Consider the following 20,289-nt stretch of genomic DNA (forward strand, 5'->3'; position numbering starts at 1 on the left):
TTGGGGGCATCCATAGCACAATATCTGATGCCCTGATACCACTTAAGGATTTTCTGGATAGCGGTGGCTTGCATGCTACTCCATCCGTGTCAGGCCATACCTCCAACACAGAAGACTTACCTACTTATGCCTACTACCCCTCCTGGGGCAATAGGGAATCAACCAGGGCTCTCCAGTGATCTCTGTTTTGTGAATTTCTTTCAATCTGACTCCAGGTGTAACCTATTTCCTTGCAGTCAGCCTTGATGCCTAAACGCCAGGTGTTTCTTTGCCTTCCTCTTCTCCTTTTCCATTGAGGGTTCCAGGTGAGGGCCTGCCTGGTGGTGTTTGACACAGGCTTGCAGAGCGTGCAACCTATTCAACCCCAGCATCTTTCCATGATTTCTTCATGCGCAGGGAGTTGGAAAGTCTGCTACCATAGGTCTTTGCTGCTGATGGTGTTTGGCCAGCGGAGTTGGAGGATTTTCCATAGACAGGTGTTGATGAAGGTCTGGACTTGGTTGGTGGTGGTCACTGTTGCCCTCTAAGTTTCTGCTCCATACAGAAGGACACATTGTACGTTGGTGTTAAAAAGCTTGATCTTGGTTTGCAGCATTAGATCCTTGGAGCTCCAGATCTTCTTTAGCTGAATGAAGGCAGACCATGCTTTACCAATTCTTTACTTGATGTTGGCAGCTGTGCCGGCCTGCTTGTCTGACACTGCCCAGGCAGTTTAAGGCCTCAACCTCTTCCAGTGCATCGCCTGCAATTATGACTGTGGTTGTGCTGCCCATGTTACGCTTCAGGATCTTGGTTCTTCTCCTCTGGATGTAGTGGCCAAGTTGTGATGATGTAGCTGCCACTTTGTCAGTCTTCTCTTGCATCTGCAGATGGGTATGGAAGAGTAAGGTCAGGTTGTCTGCAAAGTCCAAGTTGTCAAGCTGTGTCCAATATGTCCACTGGCTACCATTTCTTTTCCTTGCTGTTGATTTCTTCATCGTCTAGTCTATGGCTAACAGGAAGAGAACAGGCGAGAGCAAACAACCCTGGTAGACTCCGGTGCTCACTTTGAAGGTTTCCATTAGTTGTCCTCCATGGACTGTCATGGAGGTAATTTCCTCATAAGAGTTCCTAATGATTCTTACGAGTTGATCTGGCACACCATAGAGGTGGAGGAGTTTCCAAATTAAAAGGACATACGAGCTGTGTGAGTCTGTCAATAACAAAGCCTCAAAATTTCAATTAAAACGTTTGCTAAGGCTTAATTAGAACTAGAAACATGTTCTGGCCATTTGGTGCTCAGCAAAAGAAAACAAGAGCTAAGCATACCTTCTGTCTCAAACTGCAGCTGAGTGACTGCTGTGGCTCCCCACCCCCATTGACAAAAATGCTGCCTTTGTATACCAAAGACTTGGATTTCATGCAAAATGTGTAATGGAATAAATGAAACATAATGAACCCAACAAAATCTGCATTTAGTCCAATCAAAGTAAAAATATATCTGCTGCTGTCATTTTACATATGAGCTGGGCGATATCAGAAGCAACATGAAGTGCATGGGTCAGATGTGAGGGATGAAGCATCATATGAGAGAGGGAGAGAGAGAGCGTGAAAACACATGGACTTCCATGAAGTGATCAAAGAAAAAAGTAGTCCTCTGACCTGAGAAATGGAAGGATCCAGATCATCCAAACAAAATGATGGTAAATAAGCTATGCTGCAAAGAAGGGACAAACACAAGAAGAGGGAGGAAAGCCCACAAATAAGCCAGTAATTGCGATTGATAAGAAATAATAAGCAATGGGATGAACAGAAGCCCACTCTAAACATTGGTATTGCACATGATAGATCATCAACAAAAAACAACTAAAAGCTTTCTGTAGGCAAGACCTAAAAGATGGATTTAGGCCCAGATCTCTGTACTGGGGTGAATGTATGACATTGTTCTGCATTCTGTCCATCAATTGTTGTTTTTGCAAGACCTAAAAGTAGCCCACTGACAAGGAAAGCCTGAAATGTATAAAGTATCTAAAGCACAACTTACTCTGTCAAATAATATCCCCAGTGTCAAGAAATCACACTATGCCACCAGTACCCTTAGTGAGGGCTATTATGTCAAGAATGCATCTTTCATCCTCTCTCTCTCATAAAAACAGTTTGGACCTCCTTTAGAAGAATCTCTTCTTGGCAGGCAGTTTGCAAAGTCCTTCATGTTTGTATTGTTCAGCGATTAGCTTATCTGCATTACCAAGGGTCTCCGACCTTCTTAGGAAACAAAGGCGTGGCATCACTCAAAAAGGGGGGTGAGTCTCATGATTATGTAATCTCTGAACACCTGAGTTTGTTCAGGAATTAGCGAGTCCTTAAGACTGTGATAGAAATCTCTAGGAATGGCACATGGGTTGGATGCCTTACCATTCTATTGGCTGTCAATGGTTACTGATATTTTTTCTGTGCATTGTGGGAGATGATGTATTTAAGTTAGATTCTAAAATTGTGGATAGGTCTATTGCTTAAAAAGAAATAGGTAAGAAATAGGTAAAGCAGAGGTGCTAAGTCAGGTGGGGTCCTTATGAAGCTTCTATTCAAAGTCAGTGAAGCAGGCACTGATGTGTGAGGGACTTTAAGTGGAATTCATATTTCTGACCAGAAAGGATAACTAATAAATTATGATTTGCATTTCAATTGGTTTGTCAAAATGTCAACTTTTTTCTGCTTTCGAAATAGGAACCTCTTCAATGAGATATGTCTGTTTAACCCGTTGGCTGCTGCCATCGGCCAACGGTCGTCGCGTGCACTACCTTGGTAGTGCTGCGCACGTCCGTTGGCCGACGCTGCCCCACCTTTTTCGAACGTTCAGCATTGGAGCTGAACGTTCGACGCAGCCAACGGGTTAATAAGTTCACCCAAGATTTTCACAGAGTCTTACTGTTTATGTCCGTGAGATTTTCAGACCCAAAAAATGACACAGATCCCTAGTGGGCATCCCACCAAGTTACTGCTAAAAAAATATATATAAATATATATAAATAAATATAAAAATACCTGTGCAAGTATTATTATTTTAACCCTTCGGCAAAAAAATAATTCATCAACAAATATCACCAAGCTGCTAAATTCAAGCCCCATCTAGGTATGAAACCAGCAATATTGGGCAAGAAGGCAATGGGAGCATGATTAAGAAGCATCTTTGGGAGGAGCTGGCTTATTTGACTCAATCAGTAATATTTTTAAAAATATGCAGATACATCTATGCAGAGGTAGCTTTTTCCCTAATGCAGTACAGGAACCAACTTTGCTGTGTTACATTGCACATGGGGAAGACACGGTTCTAAGCTACATCTACTAAGACTGGCAAGCTGCTGCTATTGTACACCGCATTGGTGCTCCAATTTGGCTGACTTGCTTGACAAAGAGCCTCGTACCCAGGTGCAGAGGTGCATGCGTACTGTCTAGCATAGGATTGTCTAGAACTGTCTAGCATAGGATTTGTACTGGAAGTACACTCTTGCAAAACACATTATTTGGACTAAACAAAGTCAGAAAGATCCCACTGAGCACTTCAACACACACAAAAAATACATGAGTTTTTCTTTTTGAGAATTGAAAACATTTCACTTTGCTGCTGCCTGCTTTAAGGAAGCGGTAGTTTGCCCCATCTGGATATCGTAGTAGATCAGACTTTACTTGGTTACCTTCAATGGGTGCCTATATGCTGATTACTGCACTGTCGCCATATAATAAAGATTCTTGGATAGTGACAAATCTGCACTCCATTTGTAGACAGGATTATGTGCTAATATGAGGTAGGCAATTCAAAATGGAAGTGCCCCTTTTTTCAACATAAAGGGAGAACTAAAGAACAGACCCATCCAACTGTGAGAAGAAGGATGTTCAGACTACATCTTTGCAGTTTCTATAAAAGATCATTTCAGCTGACAAGCCATTGAGTAGGCCAAGGGTGGCACCTGATACATCACTGTAATCAGTGACCAGAATGCAACAGGATGATTCCTATGTTTGGGAACTAAAGCATGCTCATCTGTATTCTTTTTTTGGTCTATCCCTCTCTATTGGTTTTGGGATAGTTTTGCACTACGTGATGGAAATCAAAATGAAGATTTAGCTTTTAGAGACTTAGACAAGGCAAAGGTAAATTCCTAAAAGTAATCTTTCCAAAATATTTCTTATGGAACCGAATTTACCAGTGAATTGGGTTTGTAATATATATTTAAAAAATCTACAAATTAAATTTGTAGGTGTTTCCTAGGTAGAGTAACATTTACCAACTGACTAGAGTAACTGAATGCTTTCCTGTGGAACATCCAACCCTACTACAGAAAAAAATGCTTTTAGGGCTTTTTTTTTACTGCAAGGACATGTTTAGCATTACACTTTTACATGCCCTATTTTTAATAGCTTGCACCCTGCTTTAGGGGCAATAAGGCACACTTAGGGATGACTTGTTAATATTTAAAACGATTTCAAAAGGGGTTATTTTGACAGGTCGAATTTGCAGTTTTAAAACTGCATAGCCAGGCAAAAGTGGTAGGCCTGGAGACATCTGTTATAGTACAGTTGCAAAGGATGGCACAATGAGTGCCGCAGTCCACTGGTAACGTTTAATTCACAGGCCCAGTGGGTACCCTTGGTTCCTTATAGTAGGGTCATATGAGTAAATTAAATGTGGCAATCAGGAGTGTACAAATTGTACCATTTTGAAAGTAGGAGCACACGCATTTTAGCTCTGTTCAGCAGGGGTAAAGTGCACAGTGTTCTAGAGCCAGCAAAAATAGGGTCCAGCAAAAAAGGGAAAAAAATCTGGGTGACTCTCCAGAAGGGGCAAATTACCAACAATAATTCTCCTGTGTGAAGGAATCTGGATTGTTTCTTCAAAAAATGTCTGGCTAAAAGCCTACTTACCTTTTCTTATATCTGACTGTTTCTGATCTACCGAAATGTGGATGTGCCCTCGCATGCTCTACACTGCTGACTGGTTGCTGTCTTTATGTAGTTATCTGACCCTGATGAAAGATGCCCGTCTCTTGCATCTTCGTTCATTAATTCTGGGGCAATATTGTCTGCCTTTTTGTCACATTCATTTATAATTTTCATTTCCACAAGGTTTGAATTTAGCAGGTTCGATTGAGATGCACAATTTGGCTTTTCTGTTTTATTGATTGCGCTCTCAGCTTATTTTTCTCTATGTTGAAGGACCTTTATGAATCAAATGATCTTGTCTCAGGTTCGGAGTCTCTCAGACAGAGTAAAGTAGTCATCACTTACAACTGTATGTGCAGGTTATGGGATGAAGCCAAAAACATTACTCTATCATAAAAAAGATACCCTCAAGACCATCAATCTAATAATATCTAGAATGGAGAAAAAAACAAATTGTTACTCCAAACATCAATGACTTGACTTGTTCTGATTTGTGAAATACTTCTAAAATGTACACAAAATTAGATCGCACCAATAGAATTAATCATAACAGTGATCTTAAAATAAATAAGTAGAAATATACAAGGTATCATGTTTCATATTCCATTCATTTTTTTGTGTAAACAAGACATACACTGTACACATACTGTTTTACACACCTTCAGAAAGGGTTACACTTATGAACACATTCATTTGAAACAAGACATGTACAAACCGAAATACAATAATCATTAAACATACAAAAGGAATTGACCACAAAACATAAACAGACAGATTTAAGTGTCTAGTGTCCTACACTATCACATTACTGGGGCAAATGTCAATTTCCACCCTCTTGTCAGCAGTCCAAACTGTACTGCTTGGCCCCATTTTGAAAAGTGGTCAGAGCGTAGGTTATTATACACATGGGATTGTGAATTCCCACACTGGATATACACACATATGCACAAGTTTATACATTATGAATGATAGCTCTTGGCCATGCTCTTAAATATGCCGACGCGTTTCGACTTTCACAGATGCCGGTGGTGTGTTTAAGTCTGCCTCAGGGCGGTTATTCCCTATAACATCGATATATGATGTATATCAACCACCTAGTATGGAGACATACAGTAAAGGCAGCTGGTTTATTCTAATTTTCCAGAAGATCTGAGAACTTCCTTTGTTGATGGGTCACTCCGTCTTTTTTTTTTCAGCGTTTGGCCCTACATTAAAAGGGAAGGATAACAGAGTTGTGTCCTGTTACCAAAAAACATTTTCTATACTGTTTTCACGAAGAGGATTTAGAAATAGGAGAAAGTATGAGCATACCTTAGGCCTGGGTGGTTTTTGGCACATCCAAAGGTGTTTTTTTGATTTTGTAGCAGGGGTACTAATAGGAATCAAAGAAGAGGATGTAATCTGCCTATTATTATAACTTCAGGTAATGAAAGAAGGTATTAGTGTAATACAGGTATTACTGATCTTCTATACCTTCCAATTGCATTAAGGGGAGTGCAATCATATGCAACCGAACATACCTCTACACAGGTGCTTTGTCTCAGAGGGGGAAAAACATGTTTTGTGGGTGGTGGAGCCAATGTGACTAAATCAAGCCTGTTTCAATAAAAAAATGCGAGGAACAGGACGTTACCATGGCCTATTAGTTGTAAAATGCCCGTGATTTTATGCCGCTAACATATATTACTGTTCCGTTATGTGAGACATACGTGCTGGAACTCAGCATGCATCCTCCTATCTCACTCACTTATTGTGGGAGTGCAATTGCCTTGAATTTTGGCTTTTTTTTTATCTCTTGAAACTGTTTCACCTTATCAGCGTGTTCTGCGATGGTGTGCCATTCTTGCGTCAGAGAAACTGAAGTGTAAGTACCGGAACCTGTTTATGAGCCGGTTGCCTGACCTACGCACTTCCTGTTGTCTTCCCTGATGCCTGTATTTCCTGTTTAGAAAGCGGTTCCTGGGCATGTGTTGTTTTGAATTTGGCTAATATTATGGAGAGGTGCCAGAATAGTTGACATGTTGCTGGTTTTACTGTTGGATGGCTAGTTTTATCAAGCGCCCCTTTGTCCACGTTTAGTGTAAGATTGAGCGAGGCTCCCTCAGCTGTTTTAATTGCAACCACTACTCTTTCAGGGTGTCAATTTCACTGGAATTGCATGATCTTCATTCTAATTCGAGAGCTTATCTTAAATATATACTCAATCTTAACAGGCTATCCTAGTTTGCCTGTCAAAACCGTTTTTATCAAAAGAGCATTTACAACTATTTCCACATGCATCAATCTTGTATAGACATAGAATATAATAGAAACACAGGTGTATATATTCAAAAGAGTTTTATATTGTTGCAAAAAAGATTTTTTTAAGAGGGTACAAAATCATTACATTACACAATGAACCCGGAAGTTTTAACTATATACAACTCAATGTCCCTCATAGTAACAATTGTGAAAACCTTTTCTAAAATGATTAAACAATAGCAAAAAGAAAGAGGTGTGATTGTCGACGTTTCGGTCTACTTTAGGCTTTTGTCCACTAGACCATCTTCAGGACTGTTAATAAAAATGGTTGAACCTTCAAAATGTATGCAAAGGGACTTAGCAGTCCAAATAAATTAGAAGAGTATCGACCATATGTGTCTTACAAAATGTTATGACGTGAGCCACCGAAGAAACCTTTAAACAAATGGATGCATAATTTTTTAAACAGCATCCACTATGTGCTGCATATCCCGGGTCCATAGGGGGTCCATATATGACGTGATTCACCGCCGCTAACTGGGGGGCCCAATAATATTTCCGTAGGTCCGACAAACCAATCCCTCTGCCTTACCATGGGAGAGTGGGCTTGAAGAATGCTATACGGGGCTTGCCATCCCAAAGAAGCTGTCTCTGAAAGGCCTCTATTTCCCTAAAATAGGACGCCGGCACCGGGTCCATCGTGTTCTGGAGTACGTACAAGAATCGGGGAAGGGCCATCATCTTGAAGAGCACCGCTCTCCCCAGAAGTGACAGCGGAAGTGCCCGCCATCGCGCCACGTTGCCCTTAAATTGAGTTAAAGGGGGGCCTAGATTGTTGGCATATCTTAACTTCGGATCAAGCGTGATATAGATACCGATGTAGCGAAACCCTATTGGTTCTATTTGTATTGGGCAGGCTTCCAGGATCACCGGCGGATCACCTCTGAGAACAAAGAGTACTGATTTGGACCAATTGATTGCAAACCCGGAGTATCTCCCGAATATGGCAAGCACATCCAGGAAATTCATTAGGGACCCCCTTGGGTTTGTAAGGTAAAGCAGGACATCATCGGCGTAGAGGGAGATTTTGTCCTCCCACTCCATAGTCCACTGTAGTCCCCGAATCGACCAGTCCCACTGAACCTACGCCGCCAAGGCGAACAGGAGCGGGGAGAAGGGGCATCCCTGTCTTGTGCCCCTTCCGAGGGGAAAGTCAGCGGATTTCCGGTTGTGTACCACCACTCTGGTGAGAGGATGAGCATATAGTAAACGCACCCAGTTAATGAACTCAGGTCCAAAGCCAATCCTCCCCAGCACTGCAAACAGGTATGGGCATTCTACCCTGTCGAATGCCATGGTGGCATCCAAGGAAACCAGTACTGCCGGTTCCTGGATCGTTGGAGTTCTGCCCAGTACTACGTGCAGCCTTCGCAGGTTAAGAGCAGTGTTACGGCGCGGCATAAAGCCAGTTTGATCAGGGTGCACCAGAGTAGTAATTACCTTGGCGAGCCTCGTCGCCAGCAGCTTAGCTAGGACCTTAGGTTCAGCGTTCAGCAACGAAATGGGCCTATATGAGGAGCATAGTGTCTTGGGCTTGCCTGCCTTGTGGATGACCACGATATTCGCCATGCGCTGGTCATAGGGGAGCTGTCCCTTCTCTCTACTCTCTGCGAACATGGAGCAAACAAACTGAGCTATTTTATTGGCACTCAGTTTGTAAAGTTCTATGGGGATTCCGTTGGGGCCCGTGGCCTTCCCAGACTGTGCTCCCCTAATGGCCATCGCTACCTCATCATTTGTAAGTGGAGAGTCTAAATATTTCCGGTCGTCGTCCGATAGGGTGGGCATTTGGATATCCCTGATCACCGCCATATTATCCGCTTCCGAGTATTTTCCTGCCGAGGTGTATACCCACCTATAATAATCCGAGAATTCATCCGCCACAGCCTGGGGATCTTTGAAGTTGGAGTTTTCTCCCTGCAACTCAGGGACCAGCCGTGACGCCTAATCTCCTTCTTCAAGCCATGCGATTAATTTGCCGGCTTTATCTCCATGTTCATAAATCCTGCTTTGAGTCTTATTGTTCTGAGCTGTAGCCCTGCTCCTGGCGAGGTCTCTATATTCGTCCTGGTACAGCTTTAAAAGGTGCATACCTTCTGGGTAGCTTCCCTGGACTCTTCTCCCTCCCACCTCGTTACTTCCGCCTCCGCCCTCTCTATTTCTTCCTGACGTTTCTTCTTTATCCCCGCGATAATGGACAAGACCTCACCCCGCACAACTGTTTTATATGCCTCCCACAAAGTTTGAGCCGAGTCCACAGTTTCCCTGTTTTCTTGAAAATATCTGTCCGAGATCTTAATAATATCTTTCTTGATAGTGGGGTCCTTTAAATGCCACACATTTATTGGGGTTACCCTGCTTACGTCCGATTGACCGGTCTCCAACCGGAGCCAAATCGGAGAGTGGTCGGAGATTCCCCTCCCTAGGTGTCGCACCTCGCGAACTGTAGCAGCCTGAGCCGCCGGCAATAGTACAAAGTCTATCCTGGAAAGGCTGTGATATGCGGCAGACACATGTGTAAAGTGTACCCCACTCGGGTTACCAACCCTCCAGCCGCCAACAAATCCTGTTGTTTCCAAGAAGTCGGGGAGCCACCTCTGTGCCGGTCACAGTGTTCAGGCCGGATGTCTGTCAACCTCCCCATTCACCACTGCATTAAAGTCGCCCCCCCCATGACAAGGAGACCCAACGGTAGTGTAAGGAAAATTGTACCCAGGTCTCTAAAGGTGTCAGATTGTAAGCCTGGCGGGACATAAATAGACAGAAATGTTACTGTCCTCCCCTCCCACTGCCCCGATATTCCAATGTAGCGGCCTCTTTGGTCTGACCACGTGGCCTGAACGGAGAGGGGAAAATAATTTTTCACCAAAATTCCGACTCCCCTAGACCCTGCGGTACATCCAGCATGCGCTACCAATTTATAACCCCCCCTGTGTAGGACCATGCAGCGATTACCTATAAGATGTGTCTCCTGTAGTAGCACTACGTTCGGGGAGTGTCGTTTAATCAACTGATTTATCATTCCCCTCTTGATTCTATCCCCAAGGCCGTTCACGTTCCAACTAATCATAGTGATCCCTGATCCCCTTCTAACCTTTGACATTAAAACGGTACGGATGCATTACAATCAGTGCCTTGTCTCCTGATGCGAAAAAGGAAAAAATTAAGAAACAACACAATTCAAACAAGTTTGCACACAATACGTTGTCGCACTCAAAAATCCCCACCCGTCCCAGAACCCATCCCCCCTCCCTGCACCCCTGCATATGGCTGTCGCCCATCCCCAACCAGCAATGTGCCTGTCGCCCCTTATGTAATCTACTAACTAACTAAAGGTAATGATGTGGAGGGACTCTCTAACCCCGCCCCCCGAAACACATCCCCGGAACCCGGGGTTCTCCACTATCATAATACAAGCGCTGAGTCTTAATCAAAAAAAGAACTGTGGAGCCGCCCCACCACCTGTCATTTCTGCTCCAGCACTGGCCCCCCGCCTGCATGGGGCAGCGCAGTATCAGGCCATAAGTCTCTCTTCACCGCTCCCGTTCGGCAATACGTCCCCACTCTGCTCCCGTGCCCCTCGCTGCCGGTATCGTCCAGGGGAGCGCGCTTGCAGCAGGCCACTCACGCAGCAACGCTACCCCCCTGATTCTTCCACTGAATGCAAGCAGGTCGGGTGGTCTACTTGGGGCAAGAGGCCACCAAGGAGCAGTGCGAGGGCCCCCCGACACTCCGCAGGGGCCCCCGCAGCTGATGGTCAACAGGCCATAGGCTCCGGGACCGGACCGGCGACTTCCGGTATTCGGCCCTGTCCTCCATGGTACAGGCAGCGGGTCCCACTGTTACTTCAGCTCCCAGCCTCAGGTGTGTGGAGGCCGCATAGCGCCGGACGGCATATCTTCGGCCGTGAGAGCCACAGGCGAATTAGGGTCGGAGCGGAAGACACCGCTACTGCTAAGCCGTCAGGTGGTGGGGGCTAAAATCGGGATATCTGGCAGGATAGTGCTTCCGGAGGATGGGGTTGTCGGAGCCGGTCGCTCACGCGGCCATCTCGGTTCCGCGCTAGGCTCCTCTCCACACCTCTTTCTTTTTACTATTGTTTAATCATTTTAGGAAAGGTGTTCCCAATTCTTACTAGGAAGGACATAGAGTTATATATAGTTAAAACTTCCGGTTTCATTGTGTAATGTAATAATTTTGTACCCTCTAAAAAAATCTTTTTTGCAACAATATAAAACTCTTTTGAATATATACACGCGTGTTTCCATTATATTTTATGTCTATACAAGATTGATGCATATGGAAATAATTGTTAATGCTCTTTTGATAAAAACGTTTTTTGACAGGCAAACTAAGGTAGCCTGTTAATAATGAGTATATGAATTGATTCAAATGTTTCATGCAGTAAATCCCTTGTAGGCGCTGTTACCTGCCAACATTACTTGCCAAAGCCGTCAAGGGTAGATTAGGTTTCCCATTGTTGTTGATATATATCTTATATATATAGGCATGCCGTTTTCAATAGTCCGCTCAAGAAAGGGGGGCTCGAAGAATGTCACAAGGGGATCTAGTATGCTTTGTTAGCCTATCAGTTGTTATTCCAAATGCATTCTATTTAAACATGACCCTGTGTCCCTGATTGTTATGTAAGATGGAGCTATAGACTCATGTTTTGATTCCAGCAAGTGTTATTCTTTCATTTCTTGTGTAGTGACTGGGTTATATTTATATACAGGATCTTTTTTTTTTTAAACATTGTGCTATCTCATTTCTTTCATTGAGACCATGGGTAATGGTATGCAAGTGCAAGATCATTCTTGCCTCAAGCTTTGCAAGGACTGCATCTTTGTTGCGGCTTTTGATATGTGTTAGGACAGTCCATTTCATTTCTAAGGGCCCATGGTTCATTTCCATATAATGAGACACCATTGGGGCATTTTGTATTCTGCATTTGATGCGTGACCTATGCTGTGTGATCCTTTTCTTGATGGCCTGACATGTTTTTCCAACGTACGCCAAATCGCATCGGCATGTAAAGCAATATATCACATTTTGTGTATTACAGTTGGTAAATTCAGAATGTTTAATTGTCGTACCGCGGTAGGAGAAACATTCTCTCTCTACTGTACTCGCATATGATGTACAGTTCCCACATTTTTGATGACCTTTCAGAGGGGGTAAAGCAAGCATAGTACGTAAAGAGGACTTTTCTATCATGCGGTTCATTTTAGCTCCCACCAAATTGCCTCTCAGATTTTTATTGTGTTTAAGAGCAATAGGGGGCGCTTCCTTCAATTTTTCATGGCTTTTTACGGTTGTCCAGTTCTTGCGAACAATCTTTTTTTATGCCATTTGTTACTCTGGAAAATGTAGTTACACATACCAGAGGATTATTTCTGTTGTGCTCATTGGGGACCAGCAATGATTCTCAGGGCATGTACCATGCCCTTTTTAGCCAAAAACATTACTGGCTTCCAACAGATGCTGGAATATCTTAGCTATCTTACCAGAATAGGTCCCGTGTGAAATGTGGGTGTTCAAATGCATGAGCAGACAGTGCAGAAACCGGATGTGCACCGAGTAAATGTGGAGAGGCAGAGCATCCTTGCAGCACTCTAAGGGCTAGATTTACCAGTTTGCCACGCAGCGCAGTGCCGCAGCTGCAAATGCTGCACTGCTATGTGGGAGGAGGGAAGAGCAGGAGTGCGCCATATTTATAGAAATATGGCATTATCCACCCCTCTCCCTAACGCCAGCACAGAATCCTATGCTTAGACTAAGTTCAAGCTATTCCCACTTTGTATGTGTGCTGTACAGTGCAAAACACACGCAAAGTCAGAAAACAAAGGAGAAATGGTAGTGTTTGAAATTCACAGTGCCTATCTGAAATGGCCGCCGTGTTTTGCCATAAAACCCTGGGTATTGTATCATAAACCTTGGGGGGTTGTCTGGAAACGTTCATGCACCACCCATGGAATGCCTCTTTGGGTTCTAAGTAATGCAAAGCAGCAATGTGGGCTGCTTTGCATTACTTTTAAGTGATTTTCCAGCGTAAAACAGATTTTTGCTGGAAAGTAAATAGGTAAAAAAAGATTTTGCGTCGTTTTGTGTCACTTTTGTGACGCAAACACAGCGTTAAATCTTAGTAAATAGAGCCCTAAGAGTCGAAATTGATACAGAAAGACTCAGGAGGAGCAGTTCACAAGTAAGATGTAAACTATTTTTTCACTGTCCAAACAAGATTCAGAAAGGGATGCTGTAGCCTCAGGAACACACACTTGCCACCCTGATCACCTGTAGCAAATCGAATGGGCCCCAGGCAAAATTTTCATTTGGCCAAATAAGAAGTAGCTTCTATTTTGAGAGGTGCTGGCGCATGCACAGTGCTGCTATAATGTTTGACAACAAGTTGACTCGCTCGTGTGCAGTGTGCTGATACAGCAACCTTTTCGCTTGTTGTCTGTAAATTATCTGTGCTACCACAGCATCATCCCCCACAGCTAGCACAACTTCCACCAATGCAACTCCACCTCTCTGTCCAAAAAGAAGCACATATGCAACTGCCAAGGGGCTGTTGACCCCCACAGAAGGTTTCTCTACAGAAAGGTTCTCATTTGGGGCGAGAATGTATTAGAAACCAATGGTGAATTGGCCACTGCCCTTTGTCCTCTCTCATTTGCCAAAAAAGAAGACATGCAACCCTGTGCCTGTTCGGCCTTGGTGGGCGTCCAATGCTTTTCTAGGTTCCAACTGTGGGTGAGACAAGGCTGCCCTATATATACTGAAACCTGTGGGAGACCCAAACCAATAGAGATACCTCCATTCACTAAATTATTACAAGGAAAGCCTGGTGTAAGGAGGTCAACGAGCAGAGGCCATGTTGGTTGTGCTTTTGCCACTCCCCCCTTCTATATTTCAATTTACATTCAAATTAGACAAGACTACATAAAAATGCGTATTCATGAATGAGAGAATTTAAATTTAACAACACAAACACACAATGTATGCATGCTTTCCGAACCAAAGTGCTAGGATAAACACACCTCCTGTGGGTAAGCGCGTCATTGCCATACATAGGGGTGGTAAGCACTATATTAATGCTGCTATGTAATACAATACACGTTATCAAAAAACAGTATTACATGGAATTAATGTAACTATTTTATCATGAATAGGGCTCCCAGTTTTATGGTATTTATTTTTTGGACTTTACCGTCTGCATTTATTCTTATTTATTTTTTGCTAATTTTACCTGTCTTTATCCATATTTATTTTGGGTTTTGTGAACAAAAAAAGAAGCTGATAAATGTGCACTCATGCTTGAATGCCTGAGAGGTTTCAATGATATGAAAACCCATGGAAGATCAATGCACTTAAATTAAAACATACACATTTTAGTATCAACCTTGTGCATATCTATTGCTGATTAAACCTCTTTACGAAAATTCCTCTTTTTATTGAACCTCTTGCTGGTCAATCAGCATAGCTATTTTCTTGGCAGCGGTGACAGATAGCACTTAGCAAACACTCAAATAACAACACAATTCCGTTTTTATCCACATTTAAAAATAAATATAGACAGTAAAATATATAGGTTTATGTCTATATTTAGCTGGAAAAATCAGTAAAAACGGAAAAGAGGGAACCTTAATCATGAACATAGCATCATAGTGCAACATTTTGATTTAAAAAAGTGTGGGAATGAGTGAAAAACAACTTCTTTGTATACCTATGCTTAGCAACGTGTCTGCTTTAAATAACTAGGGCTGGATTATAGAAGTGATAAAATACCCTAGTCGTTTGTATATTTGGTGCATCTGTTAGTAAGTGGGATGGGCGGTGACTGCCTGATTCTTAGTTTTGTGTGTCGACCAATACCCTTCATTAGAAAAGCGTGCCTTGACTTCTTGGGCACTAGAATAAGACAAGAGTCAAAAGCTGCAACGTGTACTAATCCAGAAAGTAAAATGAAATAAACAAACACCATAAAAGCAGAAAGTTACAAAGAAAAAAGCAATGCAGCTCAAAATAATATATAACGTATATTTTTAGGGCCATGGGAAAGTAATCGTGATTTGCAATTCTTCTTGCATTTACCCGGATGGTTTGAGAGCCCTGGCTAGCAGAGCGTTCTGATGCCACTACACATTGAAGGGATCTCGTATGTCAGCTACTATATCATATGGAGATGCTGGAATTTAATAGAAATAAGGCCACAAAACCGAAAGTCTCATCACAGCCGAAATTCAAATGATAACAAAACAGAGAAAAAAAATGTCTGTGAGTTCCAAGGGCCGCATTGCTCTTTCATCTGGCTGTCCTGCGGATCTCCGCGCACTTCATTTGACTGACTGCACATCTCCAACGGTCGCGTTGGTCAAACAGCTTCATGTTTTCCAAACTCTCACAGACAGAAGCAGAACATTCGGTTTGTGATTCCACTCATGAGGGAAAAAAAAAATATGAGGTAAGCAAAGAGTTTCACTCCATTTGAATTTCTCGTATTTGCTACTGAACCAGTAAATGGGGGTGCAGAATTATTTATAACTGATTCAAAGTAAAGGGGGAAAGGCAGGACAATGTTTGGGCCATTTCAAGTAAGAGTGAGCAGGTGAAACCTATTTTTGTGTATGTCTTAGAGAACCTTTTGCGCTTCCTATATTATAGAAATACATTTTTGGCCCTTTTTTGTTGTGGTACACCACTGCTATTTTGATTGTGCATGTGGAAATAATGTATGAGTGGCAGTAGAATGTGTGTTATGTGTGTGTGTAAAGCGCACTATCATCATCAGGGCCGGACTGGCCGTAGAGGGCATCGTTTTTGACCGTGGGCAGTGCTTAATTTGTAGAATATGAAGTGCAGCCGCTGAAATATTTTTCGGAGGCCACACCCACTTTTTTAAGTGCCCGCCCACTCTCGACACTGGCTCCACCCACTTTATTAGCCCCGCCCACATCTTCAAGTGGCACTGCTAAAAGTCAAATATAATACCTGATCTGAATTTCAGAAAGGGAGCCTCCGTAAGGTTTTGATAGGAGGTTCCCAGTGGCGTTAACCATTTTGAAAAAGATGACAGCAAATGTGCATTTAAATCACAAGTTTGGAATAAATTAGCTAAAACCAGTACTGGCTAAAACCACTAATGCATTGAAATGGACAATGTCAGAGCTCTGTGTGCTGATTTGGGGAAGGACAATACTGGGGGTAGGGCATGCCATTTTTAACAGAGTCTATGATTTCAAAGGTACTTTGACATAGCTTAAGTTAAGTGACAAAATAAAACCCAATGTTGTGAAAACACTAGTCCAAACAGATAAACTGAATAAAATCATGCAATACACTTGAATGAGTCAGTCAGCCACTGTCACTTCCAGTGGCATGGGGTTAATCAGTATAGTGTAATATTCAGTTAAAGCGACTGCTTTAGAGAAACAAAAAAAAAAAGGATGATTACCAATTGTTGGGCTTATACTATAACTTGTCTCTGGAGCTATATGTGCATTTATTAGACATTAAGAATAGTAAAAAAGAAAAACATGAAACATGTAGTTCTGTATGACACAGGCAACACAGATTAGAAAAGAGGCATATGTTCAAAATATGACTTTTTAATTAAAGATTTTAGCTTAAGATAAAGCAAAGAAAAATGTGATCTCCACCAAAATGTGGTTTGCGCTATATAACATTTTATAAATAAATACCAAGGCCAAAGGAATAGGTAGGGGGCTGGGCAGTTTCAATTTGACCGTATTGTGAATAAGTCATACCTATTAGTGCAAAATAACCAGGCATAGTGCCATACAAAATGTAATTATATAAAGACAAACTAACAAAAAATAAAATATATAAATACAAATAGATACATGTCGTAAAATGAAAATCAAAAAAGCAATTAAACTGGTAAAAAAACAAAATAAATAAAATATATTAAATAGAACAATAAATATAACATCCAAACAAAGAAGACACATAAATATAACAAAATATTAAATAAATTGACACTGTCAACAAAGGGGTATAAATGCAAATAAATAACCTATATAAACTAGAACAACTAAATATCCTAACACAGTAAAGCCTAACTTTTCCAAAACATTGCAATGACACATTTTCTCAGTTGGAATGGGCTACATCTATTTTTCTAGAAAACCCCAGAAACAGTCTAAATTGCTTATGCATTCCATGTCCTCCTCTTTCCTTGCTTTACTCCTAGTGTCATCGGCTGATCTTCGTCCTTTTGCAAGCCAAGACTGAACATAGGGTAATGGGTTGAATCTCCTAAATGGTGGACCAACAAGATTTAAAAACATTAAAGAAGATATTGTTTGAGTCACCAATGATGCTCTTGTGGATGTGCATATCAGATTCATTTGAGAAAAGCCCCGCTCACATTCTGCAGTACTGATAGCAATAGTGTGTATGGCCATCAAAAGTTCCTTGAACTGCCTTTTAATTTCTTTGCCTCCAGATTCCTTGTACTCTCTGTAAGCACGCATGGTTTCTCGGCTGGCAATGTTGAATCTTTTACACAGAGACTCAATATCACTTTCACCATAAAGAACAGGTAGCTCATCAGGCCAGTACTGTTTGTATAAAACTTTCACTTCGCTAATGAGTGTATCATACTCAGCCTTTTTGTCAGCAGAATTCGTTCCTCCTGTAGACAACAAATGATGTCTTAGATTTTCTGCAAGGCTACGAAAAAACTGACCCTGTTCAATGATTTTGTCCGTGGTCTTTCCTTTGTGCAGCACCACACCTTGGAATATATTTTCTTCCATGGCCTTTTTACATAGTGAGAAATGGTTCCCTTGCCTGTCTACCATTGCCTCAAACACAGCTATTTGCCGACAAATAGCCCGGTGAGAATCAATGATTGTAGAATCACGTTTCTGTAACTCAAGTGATAACTCGGATAACTCCTGAAGAGCATCATACATGAGGCCCAGATTAGCAACAAACTGTATAGATGATAACCGCCTTCCTAAGCCTGTGTACATATTTCGTGTTGAACTGTCACGGGAACCATCATCAGCTGCACTATTAAAGTGCTTGTAGAGAGCAGGATAAGCATTCCAAATAGCCTCCACTGTTCTGAAGCTTGATGCAACCCAACGAGTATCTAACACTCTACCTATTCTGCAGAGCTGAACGTCAAGAGCTTCAGCACATTCCTTAAGCTCCAAACGGTTTTTAACAGAGGTGGAAAATAGAGAATACAGCTTATCGAGTAAGTTTTTGAAATGATTTGTAGCACCAATATCTTTCATGACATCATGAACGGCAAGTTCCAGGCGATGTGCTGAGCAGTGCCAGGCTACAATATTGGACGAGATTTTTTCTTGCAACCTCTTTACAACACCACTGTGGCAGCCAAACATCACTGAAGCTCCATCACAGGCAACTGAAACCATGCATTTGGAGAGAAAGTCCTCACTTATATTAATTGGATCTTTTTTTAGTGCAGACAGTAAACTGTTTACTATGCCATCAGCTGACAAATCACTCAGCTCAATGAGGTCAACAAACATATTAGCTGGGGAGTCCATGCCAGGTAGCTGCATTCGCATGTACACAATTAAAGAACTTTTCCTATTTAACGCAGTGGCTTCATCTAGTAAAAGACTTACTTTGGGGGAAAGCTCAATAATTTTGGCAAATATCTTCCTCTTCATTTCTAAGGATATGTGGCGTTGTATGTTTGAACAAGCTACATTGGAGTGCAAAATTCGACCCATATCTAGTCCATTCAACTGGTGGCAGTCTATCTCCATTTCAAAACCATACGCTGGCCTGTTTCGCTTTGCTTCCTTATAAGCTACACGGAATATTCTGGCTGTTGCTGACATTTGTACAGATTGTGCTTTTGCAGTTACTTGCAATAAAGTATATCTCTTAGCGTTTTCTAAGATTTTTAAAGTTGCAACATGAGCCTTGCTTAGTGCATGTTCTCCAATCTTTTTCCTCAATGACTTCTGCTGCTGTTCTATATTGGTGCCATATGCCTTCACAGTAGACTCAGTCCATTCTTTGGACAATTTCATTCCCCTGGATTTCTCAGCACCAAGATCACGGACTTGGTGACACACAGAACAGCCAAGGTTAGGGCCTTTAACAATTAACCATGGATGCTTGCGTTGGAAATATATTTTTTGGTCATGTTTCCAACCTTTAGGAAGAATGCCTTTCCTAAAAAGTCTGTCTGAATGTGATTTCAGTGATAATATGTCAGACTGTTTGCTAGTGCTTGGAGTTTCCTCCATCTCTACAGCAATCTCCACAGCATGATGCGGCTCATCTGTAAGAGGACGATCTTGTGTCTTTTCTTCTGTAGGGGTGATGAGAACGCTGCTGCTAGTAGTGGTGTCACTCTCATCATCTAGTGCCTTCTCTCGCACTTCATCTTCCTTGTTCCCTTCTTCCACTGTAAGTGTATGGTCTTTTCTAGCAAGTTTGCTAGCAGGCTCCTCATCAATCTTGGGCTTAAATTTTGTGAAGTAGCTTGAAATCTTCTTCTGTCCACTCTGAGACATTCTAAGGATGCAAAGTGAAAGAAAACACGCTAGACATGTGCGAAGTGTGATGTCAATTCATCAAAGTAACATGCACCAATAATATTTATTTGCAGGTTGCACCAAAGACATTTCTGCATCTGCACATATTTAACATCCATGTGGAGTAGCTACCAGATATCGCTAGTTGTTATTTGTTAATGATGTGTGTAGGCCATAGGCTACCTCTTTGAAACAGCTGTAAAGATTCAAGATGGCTCGAATTAGGTCTCTCTGAAGCAAAGTAAATCCTGTGAGGAAGACAGGTTGTATAGGGACCCTACTCCTGCTGTCACATTTGCTATGGTACATCTAGGGCTTGGCACTCTAACTTCAGGCATTCTGAGGCTCAGGAATGAGCTAGTGAGGTGAGCTGGCCTCCCTATAAATGGGGGAAACGTACTTACCCAGATAGGAAAAGCAGACCCGTGCCTGGGTTAATGCAAAGCCTCAAGGGCACTTTGCAGGCAGCTTGTAGGCTAGGCCTGTGTTTAATGGTAAGAAGAGTGAAACT

The 20,289-nt window shown here is 42.2% G+C and overlaps 1 protein-coding gene across 1 annotated transcript; it reads right to left on the reverse strand.

Annotated features, from left to right (window-relative positions):
• Positions 1-17,357: 17,357 nt before the first annotated feature.
• LOC144762668 (E3 SUMO-protein ligase KIAA1586-like) lies at positions 17,358-19,757 on the reverse strand. The gene has a single exon (XM_078647905.1). It carries the CDS (start codon positions 19,755-19,757, stop codon positions 17,358-17,360), a length of 2,400 nt encoding a protein of 799 aa, XP_078504031.1.
• Positions 19,758-20,289: the final 532 nt, after the last annotated feature.

Source organism: Lissotriton helveticus, chromosome 6 (assembly GCF_964261635.1).
Source record: "Lissotriton helveticus chromosome 6, aLisHel1.1, whole genome shotgun sequence".
Taxonomy (NCBI): Eukaryota; Metazoa; Chordata; class Amphibia; order Caudata; family Salamandridae; genus Lissotriton; species Lissotriton helveticus.